Raw genomic sequence first — 16,921 nt, 5'->3', positions numbered from 1 at the left:
TTTCTCCCCCTCTTGCTCTCCCTCCCTCCCTTTCTCCTGTCAATGAGTCAATAATAGGTCTTTATCAGTGGGTCACGTTTGCATGTCCCCTATCGTATGCTGGTAAATTGAGTTAGAGATGGCTCCTCTTACAGTGCGATCAGTAGCTGCGTTTTTTAGGCTTGGTTGGGTCAGATGTACACGTGTCATTTTCGTGGCACCTTGACAGTCCTTTATGTACGAAGCTGGATATAGGCCTACTCTTATTAGCTTATGTAGATAATGAGATTCATAATCACACTTGTGCTTAAAGGGCCTTTAAAGGACCTGAATCATATTATTACACCACAGTTGGTGCCAAGATCACCCCACATCTGGCCTTGCTCATGTTTACCTCATTGGACTACAGACATATGTTGGCCCATTATTGATTGACTGAGTTCTTGATACAAGAACTGACTGTTATCATGGGTAAGCAAGCGTAAGCTTTAAATTTATTTTCGAGCAAAAAGGAGAGGTTTTTCATTTTGTGTGTTTTCCATTCATTGTCTATATCTCATTAGCCAAAGATGTAACCTCATATTCAAGGATACAAAACAGAATGCAAATGCTTTTCAGCCACTGTAAATGCCCTATAGGCCTGAATGTCCTATAGGTTGGTTTTGTGCTGAGCACCAGAGGAGCTATAAAGCTAAAAATAAATAGTTCATGGATGAGATGGTAGCAAATGGCACCTAGGGAGAATCGATGCTCTGTGCTGAACCCGCCTGGATGAAAGGCTCTGACACTGTAGGAGCTGATTGTTAACTCTTTATGTTCCCAACTGGATGAAATAAGAAACCTCTTTGTCGTCCCCTAAGATGCACTCAACTTTCAGTCTTAAAATGCTAGCCATGTACCAAGGACGTTACACTAACACAAGTACTGAAGCGGGGGTCGTAAATACTGTTTGGATGGCAATTTGTTGGTCAGTTTTGACACAGCGCAGCAATGATTTCTGATGTCTAGGCTGTGTTTTTCTTTTATGTTATTTTGCTGCTTTTTATGACTATGCTGTAAATACATAGTTTGCGTGCGTGTTTATTTGTGTGTGTGTATGTCATTGTAGTGTCACCAACACTTTGCCACTGTTGGTCTGATCTCTATGATGCCTCCTCTCCTCTTTGAGGCAGGATATTTATCAACATGATGTGCTGGTTGTCTGAATGAAGCAGTACCACCCCCTTTTACAAATCTGATGAGACGACACATAAATCACGCAGGTCCTTGATACTGTCATACTGTCAAAGAGCAGTTGTTAATGACAGAGTTATGAGGAGAGGGGAGACCGTTGTTTTATAGTTTGTTAGAGTGGAAAAATACCCATCACCACATCCTCCTCACATCTCCTTTATTGTGTTTTTTCCTCAACTTCAGTGTTTTCTTGTATTGTTTGTTGTTTTTATTTTTGCTGCCGTTGCAGTCTAAAGCGCTGAGGTGTTTCTTGTTGTGCTGTGAAAGTCAGAGGCAGTGCTACACTTCCATTTAGCTTAATCTCAATTTTGATCAAATTATTGGATTAAATCTGGCCTGATGAATGAGCAGTGAACATCTCAAGATATCAAACAGCATTTTGATTTATGAAGGATGCTTTTTAATATGATTTGCTTCTAGAAAATGATCAAATTAACATTTAATCAAGCCAGACAATTTAATCAGCTCAACAAACTGCTGTTATTGTGTATCTCCTGTTTGACCCATCAAGGAGATCTGTTTATAGAACAGGGCAAAAATAGACATCTGGATTTACAGCCAATTTAATATGCGATCATTATCTATTTTTCACTCATTTAATGTTGAGTCGTGAATGTTGCTTTTTATTTTAAATCCGTATAGTCTGATTTGCGGTGGTGGGTGTTAACGAGGGGTAAAGGAAGCTTTGAGGTCTTTCTAAGCCTAAAGGTTTGACTTTGGTCTTTGCAGTGACACCCATCTGCGCCCAGTGACCCGCCCTGCACAACCCCCTCCAGTCCCACCTAGAATAGTCAAGTCCTGCCCAGCCCCGTCTAGCACCGCCCAGGCAAGAACAGTGCAGTCCTGCTCATCGAAGCCTGGCACAGTAAAACTGCTAAATCCTGTCCAGCTGAGCTCAGACCGGCTTCAGCCTATCCAGCCAATCCATACCACACACTGCATCTCCACTCAGCCTTGTTCATTGTTGCCCAAACATACTTGCATTGCACAGCTGACTCAGCAAGACTGTGTCCCAGCAGCGTGACTCACCTCAGATCTGATTAGTTCTCCCCCAGAGGGCAGGGCATCCCACCCAGCCCGGCCTGACCCAGTACATCCTGACCCAGTCCAGCCCTCGTTCTGCCCAGCCTGTGTCTAACTCCAGCCCCGGCTACATCAGTAAAGGGACAGTGAGATTTTTACTGCCCCATAGCACAAAATTAGCATAATTATCTGGATAATATATTGACTCAACGATTACTTCACCTAATGCTGAAATTTCTGGCTTTCAAAACACTTTTCGGGCTGTACTCCGTTTTGGAAAAGTTCCCTGCCCATTGGCATTTCAAGACACTTTCAAGACACTTTCAAGGCACACTGAATGCCACTTTAAATCCCAGCATCATGCTTAGTTCTCGCTTCAGCCTTCAACCTTACCCCCACATTGGACGAATACATCGGGAATTGGAGATAGACTAAATTATCTTGATCTTCGGTCATTTAAAATGTCGCCTAGTGCAAGACACTCAAACGGGGAAGCGCATGCAGGGAAAAAAATGATGCTCAAGTTGATTTAAAATGTATTTAGAGCCAGCACAGATGGTAGTGTAAACACAGCCGACATTCCTCACAGCCTTCCTCAAGGTGAGCTGGTTTTGGCCCATTTGAGTGTCTGGTGCTACTGCTTCCTGTTGGGAATTCACCAATACCTCACTTGTTTGTCACTTTATTGTTTCTTGACCTCGAGGACATATACTATAATTTTAATTTAAAAATGTCCCTTCCTTGCACAATTAAAAGATGCACAATTATTAGATTTTTTTATATAAATTTTGTCTTAGATGTTTGTTTATTTGATTGCTGCATTAGTGTGTCAGTAGACTGTTCTTTATAGTATTTTTTTTATATATTTAGAAACTTTTAATTTCATTATTTTTGAAAGTGTCTTCGCTTTATGGATTTTCTTTACATGTGTCTATGACTTTTGCACAATACTGTATATGATGTAGACTGGTTGACAGGAGGATGTAAATTATTGCCCGATCCTTACCATCACCCTCATTCCTATCTCAGTCCTAACCTAGCCTCATTTCACCCTAAACCCCATCAAAACTTAGCAATTTCCTATTCCCTTTCCTATCTCTATCCCCCAAGTCCTGCCCTATCCCAAGGCCTGTCCTCAGCTCAAGGTATCCCATCCTCAGAAGATGCTCAACCTAACTGGATAAATAACACACTTTGAATATTTGCTCTACTTGATGAGTGCTTGATCTAGCCTCTCTTGCCTTGTGGAGCCAGGGTTTCTGGGGATTATCCCATATGGCTCTGTTGTTCTTGCTAAATCATGTACACTTTGTATATTTCAAATATTTGAAGTACAAATTCCTCCCAGCTCTGTTTTATAACCACTTTATAGCACTTTATTGTGCACATTTGTCCTCTCTCTCTCTTTCTCTCTGAGTTTGCAACGGGTTTTGCCTCATGATGTGTCTGACTCAGCTGTAACGCAGTAAAAGCTGTAATAATTTCTAATTTTGTATTTCATTATGGCTTTCAGTTGCTACCTGGAGACGCACAAACTGCCTGTGTTTGGTGCTTGAGTTGGTGCACATCATCATCAGCGGTGTTTACTGTTACATTTACAGCAGAGATTCACCAGTTGCTATGGGCTTCTGAGTTTCTGTATTCTCTATTCAGCTTCTTCCCCTCGATCCTAATGTGTCTCCTATTGGGTAGCCTCCGTGTCATGTGTTACTGCCTCACATACAATGATCCTGCTCTGCTGATGTTCCAGTGTGTCTGTCTGGTTCTGCTTACTCATATGTCTACTGTGTTAATCCTTGTCTACCTGCCTGTGACTCTGTCTGTGTGTGTGTGTGTCTGTCTGTCTGTCTGTCTGTCTGTCTGTCTGTCTGTTCACGCAAGAATATCCTCCCGGAAAGAAACTGTCATGTCAAGAATTTGGAGAAGCTGACATTCCTTGGTGTTTTTTGTTGGGCTGTTCACACACACACACACACGCACACACACACACATACACACACACACGCACACACACACACACACACACACATACAGAGCACCGTGGAGGCAGCTGAACCACAAGTCCCATGACTGCTGCACTAAAACACACGGCGCCATTATCCTATCCTAATTATATACAGCTCAGAGTCAGCCCTGCCTGTCTGTTTCCCCCAGGTTCTCTCCCCTGAGCTCGCATTTCTCACACATTCCCCATTTCTCTCGCTCACATACAAGGAGTTTCTGACATGGCTGTCATCCTTATTCGGAGGGTAGAATCTCCCACAGGACATGTTAGGTACTTAACCAGTTCAGACACATGGAGCACATCTCTGTTGTATGGATTTTAACTGGCGGAGACAAGCACATGCACCTGTGTCACACTGCAGGGTGCAGCAGCTGAGCTCAGGGTGGAGGGGCTCTGATATGTTTCATCTCACATGTTTAATGTGCTTGCACTGTATAGTTAATACAGTTTGGAATGATTTGCTTCATCAAAAGGAATTTAAAAACACAATCCACACAGACTTGTGTTCCATGTTCTTGGGTGGTGAAAATGACAGATGGTACTACGCCAGCAAGTTACAAGATGACACATGACTTATTAATTCATATTTCTGCCAGCATTGTTGCATCCTATGGGAATCCATTCCCGGTCAACTGCTGACTGCTTTAGTTTGAATAACATCCCAAAATCTACAATCTAAAAAAGAGCAACATTCCACGTTAGCCCACATTAAGAATTTGAGTATTTCAGTATTAATTGTCCACCAATATTTTCAGATTTTACCTAAGGGAGAGGTTTCTTTCTCCCTCTCATATCACTATTTGCCATGAAAAAAGATAATGCACATTCAAAACCTGTGTGACATTTTAGAGAGTCCCGTATTCGTACTGCTTGAAGGAAATGCCCTGAACCGAAGCAGGAGTGTGATATTCTGTGCCTCTCTCTTGTTTTGTGGTCCAGGTGGAATCGCGGGACACGTTGAACAGCATTGCACTCAAGTTTGACACCACACCCAACGAGCTGGTTCAGCTGAACAAGCTGTTCTCCAGAGCGGTGGTGCCTGGCCAGGTGTGAACCACCGTGCACGCCGTCATTGATATATTCAGCTGCATCACTTCATCAGTGTCCTAAAAAAACCTCTTATCTGCAAAAGCCCCCTAACTGCTTGGTTTTCTAATTGATGCTCTTGCTTTTTTTTGATATTTCAGAATGTATTTTCAATGGTTTGCCTTGATCCCACAATCATGAAACATTTTCTACACATGGGAATAGTTGTCAATTACAATAAGTGGAAAAATTGGAGATACAAGGTTTTTGCAGGACACCAACCTTCCTCTCACACACGCTGCATCTGTTCATCCACTTACTGTCTCAGGTTAACTAGCTCTCTCACTCTGTTCACATCCCAGCTATCTGTATCCCCACTTAATTGCCTACTCATTACAGTGTCACATGTCTCATTAGGATTCATCCACTCATTGCAAAACACCTATTTTTGTATAAAACAGCATAAGGGAATGCGAGATGTTGAATTCCCCTGAAGAAACCTCAGTCCTGACAACGTGACACAGCCATCCGTCTTCAGTCTGCTAGAGCCTCTGACAACTTCCCCGGCTTTGACGTTTCCCTCTTTTTTTTGCAGAAATGGTCCCAAATTCTAAACGTGTCTTTTAACGGAGAATGTGACAGACATCCAAAAATGATATTTTGTCTCCGTATTTCCTGGCGTCAAAACAAAATCCAGTCTAATGGAGACGAGCCACATTCGCCAGTCCCTTTTGGCACTCCCTCTCTCGGCTCTCGGCGCGACAAACAATGCAGAGTTGAGCTGCATCCAAACATCCGAGGGGTGTGGAGAGCACTTACCGCACCATCATGTCTCCTCTCATTCCATGGCTGTGGCTGGAGTTGCACCACAACAAAAACAGCTGATTTTTTAACCCTACAGCTGTAGCTCTGTTGACATGTTTCAGCTGACAAAATCTCATTGGTGCAGTTGTTAGTTGGGATAACGTCCCAAAATCTACAATCTAAAAAACTATCCCAGTGCCAACTACACCTGCTTTGATTCCTCTCCCTTTTTTTCAGTATGTAGCTGTTGCAGAGGTCCCATGATGGAGAGGCACCCTACAGATGTAACCATTGTAGAGGTGCCATTTTTTATATGAGCATTATAGATGTAGGTTAGGGATTCTTTAGAAATCCCTGTATTTTATGTTTTTTTCTCAGTATAGGCTGAATTTGGATCCATGTCTGGATCACAAAGAAATCAACATCTGGAGAGTTTTTTTGTGTTCCTGTCTACTCTATCACAGGAACAAGTAGTACTTCTCTCTTTTTTTTTTAGCTTGACATCGTGATGTTGATCTAAGACAGCTAGCCAACCCCCTACTTGGTCATTATACCACAATTCAGATAGAACACACACTCACCACCACTTCTATAGATCATCAGCATGTCTTTACCGTCTTTAACGTTGACTTTCAACAACACTTATAGATGCATACATTCCATCAGTACAGAAACAAATCAAACATAAGCATGATAAAACCATGTTACACAGATTACATTTTTGTATGTGTTGTAAATAGTTGAAAAACATCAGCCATGTATGCCCATGGCCGATGGTTTTCTGACACTTTGACTCACTGTCACGACTGTCCTATTTTCCCTTTTTCTGTTTATCCTTGTCAATAGCATGAGGCCATCCAGATGATTTCATGCTATTTTCTTTGTCAGATGTGTGTTTGGGCTTTGTGTGTCTGTGTGTGTGTGTGTGTGTGTGTGTGTTTATGTGTGAGAGAGATATATATATTTTTTATCTCTACCCGTGCATGCCTGTGTTGTGTGCTTGTGTGTTTGCACAAAGGCAAAGCCTGTGTAAATACAGACATGGATTGTGTTTGCAGGTTCTGTACGTTCCTGATCCCGAGTACGTATCCAGTGTTGGGAGCTCCCCCTCCCTCAGTCCCATCAGCCCCCTGTCTCCCACCTCCTCAGAAGCTGACTTAGAGAAGGTGACGGTACGTTGACCACACCTCCGATGCACAACCACAAACACACACAGAAAATGTCCCAAATTCATTTTTTGGTTCTCCTGCCAAGGGCTGATAAACTAAATGGATTTCCCTGCCAAGTTTTACTGGCCAAAATAATTAATGTGCATTTTTCATAGAAATATATTACCCTAGCCATTTTCAATGCTGTTTTGTGTATAGACTCAGGTTTTGTGTGATACATTCAATAAAGAGACAAGAGCAGATTTTGAGTTTTAATTTAAAACTTGCTCACTCTTACAACGGAGCTTTTTTTGTTTTCGCCTTCATGTTTTTTTTTCCTTTTGGTGGCCTCACACCTGCTATGTGTCACCATGTAGGAATAAATTTAAGTTTCAACTAACCTTACTGTGAATGTCTCACTTGGAGGGAAATTTGCAGGCGAAGGGACACTCCCTATTCATTTGAATGAGAGCTAGCGTAGAAAATTTGCAGATGATTGTGGGAAGGTAAGCAGACAGAGTTTGCAAGTGTAGCGGCAGGGAGGAGTACACGTCTCGGCTAGTGGATGCAAATTTTCAAACGGGTAACACGGGCGAAAAATATGTATCTGTTTGATTAAGTTGCTCCACAAAACAAGTTCTGCCTGTCATTTGTTCCTCTCGATACAATAGAGGAGAAGTTTATTATTGCCGTGTTCAGTCACCCAATTTTATACGAGGCAACTTGGGTGGAACATCATAACAAAAGAAAAAGAGCAGTGGAGGACGGTGTCTGAAGTCGTGGATGCAGATGGTGGGTGAAATTTACTTCCATGCATTTATATTCGACCGGTATTTATTTAATAGGCACCCCTGCTAACAAAACAGAACCTGCATCCGTTACAGACACATCCACTTCCACGCCCACGAGGCAGTCATTATTTTCAAGCATAGCGTTGTGTAAGCGTCAGGGGCGTTGTGCATGGACATTCACTGTTAGGCTAGTTAGCCATCCAGGAAGCAGAGTTTAAACACGACTGTTTTGTGTAAAACCAGTGCAACAGGCACAGGCATACAGAGCCATTGTTTTGCTTGATGGTCAGACGGTGACAGATGTACGGTGGCCAGCAGGGACAGTTTGACAACCAGCAAAGACCAAGGACTGTATATACTGTATACATCTAATTGCCATACACAGTAGCACATACACACATATACACACACACAAACCTACACACATACAGTACAAAGTCTCTGTACCTCTCTTTCACTATCACAAGCTGTCACTCACTCACTCACTCTCACACACACACACACACACACACACACACACACACAATCACACACATACATCCATACTGACTTAGGCTTCACCCACTGTTGTCACATTTTAAAGCCTTGTTCATCATCACTTTAAAGGCAAACATACAGAATGATGTGGCATGGTGTCAAGGACAGGAAAGACAAGAAGAATGGTCCAATATTTTCCAAGGATAGTTCAGACAATAAGAAGTGCCTAATATTTTCCAAGGACAGGCACGTATAGGCCATAATGTATGAGGATATACAGTATACAGTATGTCGCTCCACATTGATGGCTGTCTCATATATTGTTCACTGTTGTATAATGGATGGCACTTCTTGTCAGATTATGAAATTGTTCCTTCACCCAGTCTATTAAACCATCCATGCTCTCGCGATTGCTGTTTCAAAACTGTGATAAGTTAATGTAAGAATGCGGCCAATGAAGATGCTTTAACATCGCTTATAGTTTTAAGGCTAACAGGACCAGGGGAGATGGCTCCATGCCAGTGTTAGCAGAGCATTACTGGTGTTATATGATGTGCAGTGAAAACTCCTCACAAATCTTGCAAAACTAGACAACAGCTAAGTTGCTTGAAAAACCACCGGCATTTACAGTAAATTCAGAAGCCTAATAGAGTTTTATCTGCACTCCTGGGCTCTATTTTGGCCAATTGTGATATTATTTGGTCAGCGTTTCTTAGAGGAGGATGTGAATTACAGGAAGGATTGTGGTAAGGTGTGTCTCAGCGGTCTGAATTTTGTGTCTGCTGTAATGATCCACATAGAAGTCCTGCTTTACCATATTTGCTGCACTGCTGCTGCGCTGCTTCATTCCCAAAATGGTTTGGAAAATCCTGCAGTATGAAGGCACTGTAGACTCTGGGCTTTTATACCAAGTGTTCACAGGTGTCTCTTATCCAGGCTGTCTAGACATGATTCAGCTGGATTACATTCTCACCTGATGATAACATGCGTCTCCAGCATACACAATGTATTTAGATGTCTCTCTCCCTCCCCCAAAACTCAGATTGCCTTGCACCTCACTTCCTCTTGTAATATTTACATCCTTTTAAATTGACAGTAAACACCTGGTGTCATTTGGTCCCCATAATCCAGGACACATATTAAAGCAAAAATCCACCCTGAAACACTTAAACACTGCTAAAAAAGCATGCATTTCGGGGTCTATTTTGTTGTTTGGTGTATTGTTTTTTTATTCCCATTGATAACCAAGTTTGACAGCAGAAATCTTTTCAACTATCTAAAACATCGACAGTAAACGTCAGGTTTTTGGTGTTAGTCCCTCAGAATCGGAGAGTGAGGGCTTCTTTCTAGACTCACTATTTTGCACCGATGTTCAACAATCATACAGGGAGAAATCCATTGTACAAGAGGAAGAGACACCAATTTCTCCACTGACTGACTTGAGTAGCCTCAATAGACCAGAATGCAATGCAGCCACAAGACATGTTGAGTTTTGAGTAAGGGGCGTGACTCTCGACTGGAAAACCTCTTGATCAGCTTTCACTATCGCTCTCTCCACCTACGCATGTAACTCACAGCTGAATGCAACAAGTCCACCAAAAAATGTAATTGCAACACTCAACTCCTGGAATGCATTGAACATCACAGATTGATGACACACAACAGTGTAAAAGTAGGAGGGTGGATTTTTCTTTTAATGCCAGGTATAAAGGGGCACCATGATGGCTGCTATTTCATGGACGAGTATATTCAACTTGTCCCTGACAGCTTCACTCTTGGAGGATGAGAGATACAGTAGAGGTGGAGGTCTGTTGTTTGGTCCAGTGTGTCTTTCCTCCCCTCTGACAGCAGCTCTCAGACCAGCAGCGTGAGCCACCTCCCTCAGGTACTCTGTCTGCAGCATCTGAATGAGCCAATCATTAAGCACCGCAGGAAGCCCCGTGGTCCCTTAAGAAATATGACTGTTTGCCCCCCTCCCAAACCCCCTTCCTCACCGGTCTCCATGGCAACGGATGTCTTGTTTTGTCACGTTGTAAGAAAATGGGTGCCGCTGTCGCCAAAGCCATCACTGTCGCTGCTCCACTTGCGGTGCCAAAGTAGCGAGTTTGTACCCCCCACCCTTCTTCTCCTGCTCTCATCTCTGTTAATTTCTCCACGGTTGCCAAGAGAAAGGCCCCGTTCATTTACTACTTATCTATTTAGGTCATGCCTGCGAGAACAGGAGCATATTCTGTGGCTCTCGACGGAGGAGGATCAGAGAGAGGGGCTGTGACTGCAGAGAAATTAAGCCTTTAAAAGTGATGCCGTGTCTGATATTTAGAGCAACTAATGAACGGAGGAGCTCGCTCTCCCAGACAAGCAGGCAGCAATTATTCCAGGCAGAGGAAGTGTGCTTGGAAGGCAGACGGGGAGGGAAGATTACCTCACCCAATGTGTCAACTCTGTTTGTGCGTCTGTGTGTGTGTGTGTGTGTGTGTGTGTGTGTGTGTGTGTGTGTGTGTGCGCGTGTGTGTGTGTGACTTTCTGTGTTTGTTTGTCTGTGATGTTTGTCAGTGCCTGCTTGCATACTCCTGTGTGCCAGTCTCTCTCTCTCTCTCTCTCTCCCTCTCTCTCCCCCTCACCCTCTCTCTCTCTCTCTCTCTCTCTCTCTCTCAGTGTGTGTGTGTGCCTGTCTGTGATTGGGGAGGGTGTTCAAGAAGCAAGCGGCATCCAGGTGCCGTTTGATTTTAAACCACAGGAAGGACCTTAATAACCCACTCAGCTTCTCTTTTTTCCCCGAATCTTTGGCATCTTTTAATTACAAGCCTATTTTGGTGCTGGGCGCTCACGTCTCAGTGAGGATATTATCAGAATAAATGGTTCTGGGAGGTCTGTAGTAGAAGCAATGCAACCAGCCAATAGCTGGTTTAAGCTGTTTCTCTTTTAGCTTTGTATACAGTAGAGAAAGAGTCAAATCCTGCGGCAGATGTTTAAATAGCCTATTACAAGTTCAAATAGCCTGAAAAGTAATCAAGGCCATTACACATTAGAGGTTTTTCACTGCAGAAACAGAACGGCACATCAGTGTCAAAGAATAAATGCCAGATATTCTCTGTGGCTATTCACTGGTGTGTCAGAAAAAAGTCTGTAGAGCATCTCCTGTGAAACATGGATCCATTATTTTGCTTTTACACGCTGTTGATTTACAATGTTGCCCACAGTTCAGTGTGTACGATACAAAAGTTCTATCTACACACTATCAAGCCATGTTTTTTTTTTCTCTCGACTGTTTCAAACTGAAGGCCAGATAAGGCAGCTCTGAAGTGTCTCATGGTCTGCCTGCTGGCCTGCTGGTATTGGCAGCGAAAAGTAACACATCTTGCAGGCATGGCTGGCTGGCTGGCTGTGTGTGTGTGCGTGTGTGTGCACGTGTGTGTGTGTGTGTGCACGTGTGTGTGTGTGTATGGGTAGCTGGCTGACTTTCTGGCTGGCGGTCTTGCTGTCGTTAGATTATTTGGCAGCTACCCGCTTGCTGGCATACTTGCTCCCTGGTCATCTGTGTGGGTAGACATGTCCTCTTTGTCCTGTCCAGACCCTCCCTATGCTCGTACTCTAACACACACACACACACACATGCACACACACACACGCACACTGACTGTGGCACAGCCAAGCTCCCTCTGCCCACTACTGTGACCTTCTCTGTCTCTTCCTCTTTTGGCAGCAACACCTCCTTCCTTCCTCTCTCCATCCTTCCCTCCCTCTCTCCCTCCTCCCTCCCTTCCGCTGGGGCGTGATCTAAAATTAGTGTTGGAGGAAGTAGGACCAGTTTAGATTACCCGTATATCTGGTGCCACATAGGTACATTTGTGATGAGCTCACATCGCTGAATGGGTTTCACCTCCTAAAATGTATTCCAGCACCTGCATCATACCGCTGCACTTCCCTGCCCAGGGTTTCGGTGAGAAGATTGTGGTTATTTTTGGATGATAAACTCTGTCTTTCGAGAGTCTTTTTGAGATTAAATTTAAACCCCTAAGCTTTTGAGCATGGGAGGTTTAATATAGTGGCTCATCACAGAGTCAGCCTGGTTATTGGGTTGCAGATTAGATCCTCTAGTCTTGACCGTTTCCTTATTGCGATATGAAAGACAAAACAGTACGTCTGGCTTCAGACACTTGATGAATACCAACGATGGTCTGCTGCCTCCTGCAGAACGCACCCATGCCCACAAGGTGGAGCTGTGGATTGATTTTTGATTGCACACTCTGTCACTGTCAAGGTCAAAGCCGGGTGGCACCTCTACATTCCCTCTCTGAAATCTTTATTACTATCTAGAGGGAAATGCAAATACTATACATCCCAGTTAAAAGGATTTTGAGCTGATTTGTAAAGGAAATGTATTATGGATCCTATCTTTCTGCTGTTTGTCGACTACTACAGTATGTCTTCAGTTGACATTTCACCTCCCTGATATATTGCCCTCTCCCCTTTACTGCTTCAGTATGGCCTGGACAGAAACCATATTCTATACAGCGACAGCAGGGCCTCGTTCTACATTTGCTTCACGTCTTCTAGCTTTGACTACGGGTGGAGAGAGAAATATAGGTGAGCTTCTTAGAAAATATTGATTTCTGTAGCCCCAACGCAATTGTCATCTACTGTAGCCAATACTGTCGCCCCCAACCCCTGTCCCCAGTGTCAGTCGCAGCCCTTCTCACCGTCTCCCTCTACAGTGGTTTGCTGTAACGCCCCCCCCCCTCCCTGTGCCTCCCAAAACCTTCAGAGATAAGCTCCCGATGGCGACGCCAAACCTTACTTTGCCCAGCATCTCTCTTCTCCTTTTCTTACTTTGGCTCTCCTCTCCCCTTATCTCCATATGAATACTCTACCTTCCTTTTTCTCCTTTCTCCTCCCTCCCTCCTCTTCCCTCCTCTTCCCCCACAGTGGCTACTCTGGTATCCACCATCATCACCCACAGTCTGAGGCCAGTACAGCAGCTCTTTAATCTTTGGATTTCAGTGCTGCAGCAGGTCCACTAGGCTGCACTGTGCTCTTTCTCTCCCTTTGATGTCACACGCTGAACATCCTGTTTCCAAGGTCTGAAATCTGGTCATTTCAGGACACTGATGGCGTGAAGACAAGCAGACTTGACCTGACGTGAGGACACTTCAGGTCAAGTCTGCTTGTCTTCATTCCAGGATTGTTCTGTAAATGGTTATTAATACTTCGCTCTTGTTCTTCTCTTTAGTTTAACTTTCCAGAACAGAATGAATTTCAAGGTCGGCCCTCTATTTGGTAAGCCGGAATTTTTAAACCTAACTCATGTGGTTTAAGCACTGTAATTCTAAAGCCTTCAGCATTTCTTGTGTGGAAATTAAAAGTCTGAATGTCACGTTGAAGGTTAATATGGGGCCAGATATGAGGACAGGAGAGCTAAGTTTAGTATCATCCCATACCACATTCCAGCACCACCTAAGAAAATATTGGATGCCTTGGAGGCTGGTGCAGTATAAACACTCGTCATATATTAAAGGATTTTACTAGCACAAAGAAAGCAGCAGCCTGGGGAGATGCAATATTCACTGAATTATCTGCAGGGGCTGTGGGGTGGTGAGTGCCAGCTTCCATAGCTTCAAACTGAGTTGATTTGTAAGGCATGTGGGATCCAAGCCTGTCCATCCACTGTATGCATGCATGTCATGTATGCCCTATAGAGTCAAACCAAAGAAAGAAAAATCGATTTGTGGAAATTGTCATTGAGTATGCATTAAACCCAGGGGTAGAACTGAAGAATTTTTCTCTGTTTGCTCTCTGTGACTTCAGCCAGTTATCATTCCTCCCTATAACCTAATGTACCAATCACATTGCTACAGTATGTTGTTGTGTTCAAGTCAGCACTTTGTCAAAATACCAGAGGAAAATTATTGCCTATCGTCTTGCGTTGTCTTATAAACAGTAGCTCTGAGCTGATAGACAGCAGTGCTCTGCCAAACGGCTGCTCACGCTCTTTCTCATGTAGACAGTGTAGGTAGTGAGGCCAGCGTGGGACGTGTGATGGGTGTTATTTTGTTACCACCACATAACACCCCTTTCTTAGATGTGCCAGATTTGATGACAGGGAAGATGAGAGGGTGTTTATTATGCATGTGTGAGGGAGGACATGTTTTGACACTCAGCTGCTTATTTCAGCCCAGGTGCGTGCTGTGCATGTGTCCAGCATGTGCGTGTGTGTGTGTGTGTGTTATGTTCTCAGCTATGTGTTGCTTAAAGGATAAGTTCTGCGATTTTGGACCTATATATAATTTGTCTCTTATATACCTGTAGTACATTGACCTGCAGCCAATATTGACTCCAGAGTCAGCTGGAGCTCCGTTGCATCTTGGTGGGGTTTGTCAAAATATCTCCAAAAAAGCCAGTCTGTGAAAACAATATGTCGACTAACCGACGTATTTATATCCACAGCCTGGAAAGCAGCAGCACCGCACCATTTCCACTCAGTGTATAGTCTTCTACCAAACTCTACCTGGCTCCATGTTCAATTGTTAACAATCTGACCTGACTGTCCGCAAAACTAGATCACGCCACCAGTAAAGCACTTGAACCCCACAGTAGTCTGTGCTGCGGCAAAGAAAAATAGTTCCCATTTGGACTCATTGTAAGCAGCAAGAGGCAACGGTTCTCACTGTTTCAACCGACAGCAGTACTAGTACTACAGCAAGTACTACAGGTATGTAAGAGACAAATTACATATAGGTCCAAAATTGCCAAATTTATCCTTTCAAAGTTAAAAGGTAGAAGAGTATTTTTCGGGTGGCGGAGAATACTCCTCTACATCACTGTAACCTTGTAGCTCTGCAGCAGAAAGGACTGCTTGATTGAATCATTTGAAAGTGGCTGAGCAGCACAGGGGAAGTGAGAGATTAAGTACGGTTGTGTAGGTGAAGTCTGTTCAGCTGAAGTGGATGGTGGAGGTTTTTGCTGCAATAGCACTGAAGCACAACAGCTGCTCCTCAGATCTCTAATCCATGTACAGTAGAGCCAAACTACTTTTTAAGATTCAAGGTTTTGCTCTTCTTGCGTTTCATAGGTCCGTTCAAAGCAGAGGCCTACTCTACTTTCCATCTTGGGTCCCTATCTTCCCTAGCTACATTTTAACATTTTTAGGCTCCCGTTCTCCTCTCCTTGTCGGAGAGGCTTGTTTTGGCTATAACAGATTGCCCGGCCCCCTCAGCCTCCCTAGCTGCCAGTGTCTGGGCTGGTTGTGTCGGTGTGGGTCAGTAGCTGCAGGCTGTTTGTCGACTACGCTGGGAGACGGAGACAGGGAGGTGTGGGGGCGAGTGTCGGGAGGCCGGCAGACAGTTGTTATGGGCTCTGACTCCGCTCTAGCTCTTCACTGCTTCTCCACCGGCTCTTGACGCCTGGTTGAAACCTCCCTCGCTGATACTCCCACACGCTCTGCTCTCTCTCTCTCTTCTCTCTGTCCTCATTTCTCTTTTGTCCTTTGTCTTCCCCTCTCTCTCTCTCTCTCAATTGCCTTTAGCTCTCTTTATCTCCCTGTCTGTGTATTTTTCTTTCTCTAGCTCTCCTTCTTCCTTAATTCTTCTCTGTCTTTTCTATTTCCTTCTGCCGCCGTGGTTTCTGTTACCCCTTTCCTTTTCTCATCCCCGTTTCTCCTTTTCCTCACCTCTTCCCACACCTTCTCATCTCCCCGTCCAGATTTTGTCTCCTTCAGCTGGACGTTGCTGTCAGTCAGACAGTTTCACAGACGGTCCATCCTGCAGAAAGTTGTTCTGTCACACAGGCAGACAGTCAGTCAGCCCTTCAGCCAGTCAGTTCCATAGACAACCCATCCTACAGAAAGTGTTTCAGTCAGACAGTCGTCCCTATGGACAGTTATTCAGACAGACTTACATGCAGTCGGTCAGTCACTCCCCAATGCTCAGACATTGCATGGCAACAGGCCACTGGTAGAAGCTCCCAGCCCACCACGCCTCATGTTTACAGCCCAGCAGACACACCATCTGTGGCAGCTTGCAGACTTACAATGGCGTAGATGAAGAAGCAGTAACATAATGGCTTTATACTGTACTAGTGCAGTGCCCGTTCAAAATAGGCGTAGGCTATCGGTCGCTTGCTTTGTGCCCCGCTGCTGCACAGAGCGCTGTTCGCTTGTTTATTCAAAGTTTATTAATATTGAACGTGTCGCGTGTCCAATCTGACAATGAACATCCTTGGGTCCCCAGCAATACACCCACCAAGTGTGAAGTAGATCGGACGAACGGTTCTCGAGATGTGCAAAGGACACATATACAGACAGAGATTCCTTGGTTTATAGTATGATTTGTCAACATACAAAGGCAACACCATAGTTGAGACATGATTTAAATTCCTGCTCGGCTGTGCAACACTATCTGTGGCACAGTGTAATGATAAGGAAAAGGTCATCGTTTTTT

General features: G+C 44.1%; 1 protein-coding gene across 2 annotated transcripts in view; it reads left to right on the top strand.

The window, feature by feature from the left end:
* Window positions 1-16,921, top strand: part of oxr1a (oxidation resistance 1a) — a 59,696-nt gene that overhangs the window by 21,471 nt on the left and 21,304 nt on the right. For both annotated transcript variants that reach the window (XM_071518681.1, XM_071518680.1), the window contains exons 3-4: window positions 5,180-5,287; window positions 7,129-7,242. In XM_071518681.1, the coding sequence (XP_071374782.1) occupies window positions 5,180-5,287; window positions 7,129-7,242 (222 nt within the window). The remainder of the gene's footprint in view (window positions 1-5,179; window positions 5,288-7,128; window positions 7,243-16,921) is intronic.

The sequence above is a fragment of the Centroberyx affinis genome, unplaced genomic scaffold (assembly GCF_046629955.1).
Source record: "Centroberyx affinis isolate AG114_WGS23_722 - 3 ecotype Tasmania unplaced genomic scaffold, CSIRO-AGI_Caff_v1 ptg000621l_1, whole genome shotgun sequence".
NCBI lineage: Eukaryota > Metazoa > Chordata > Actinopteri > Beryciformes > Berycidae > Centroberyx > Centroberyx affinis.
This window is presented reverse-complemented; position numbering and strand designations above follow the sequence as displayed.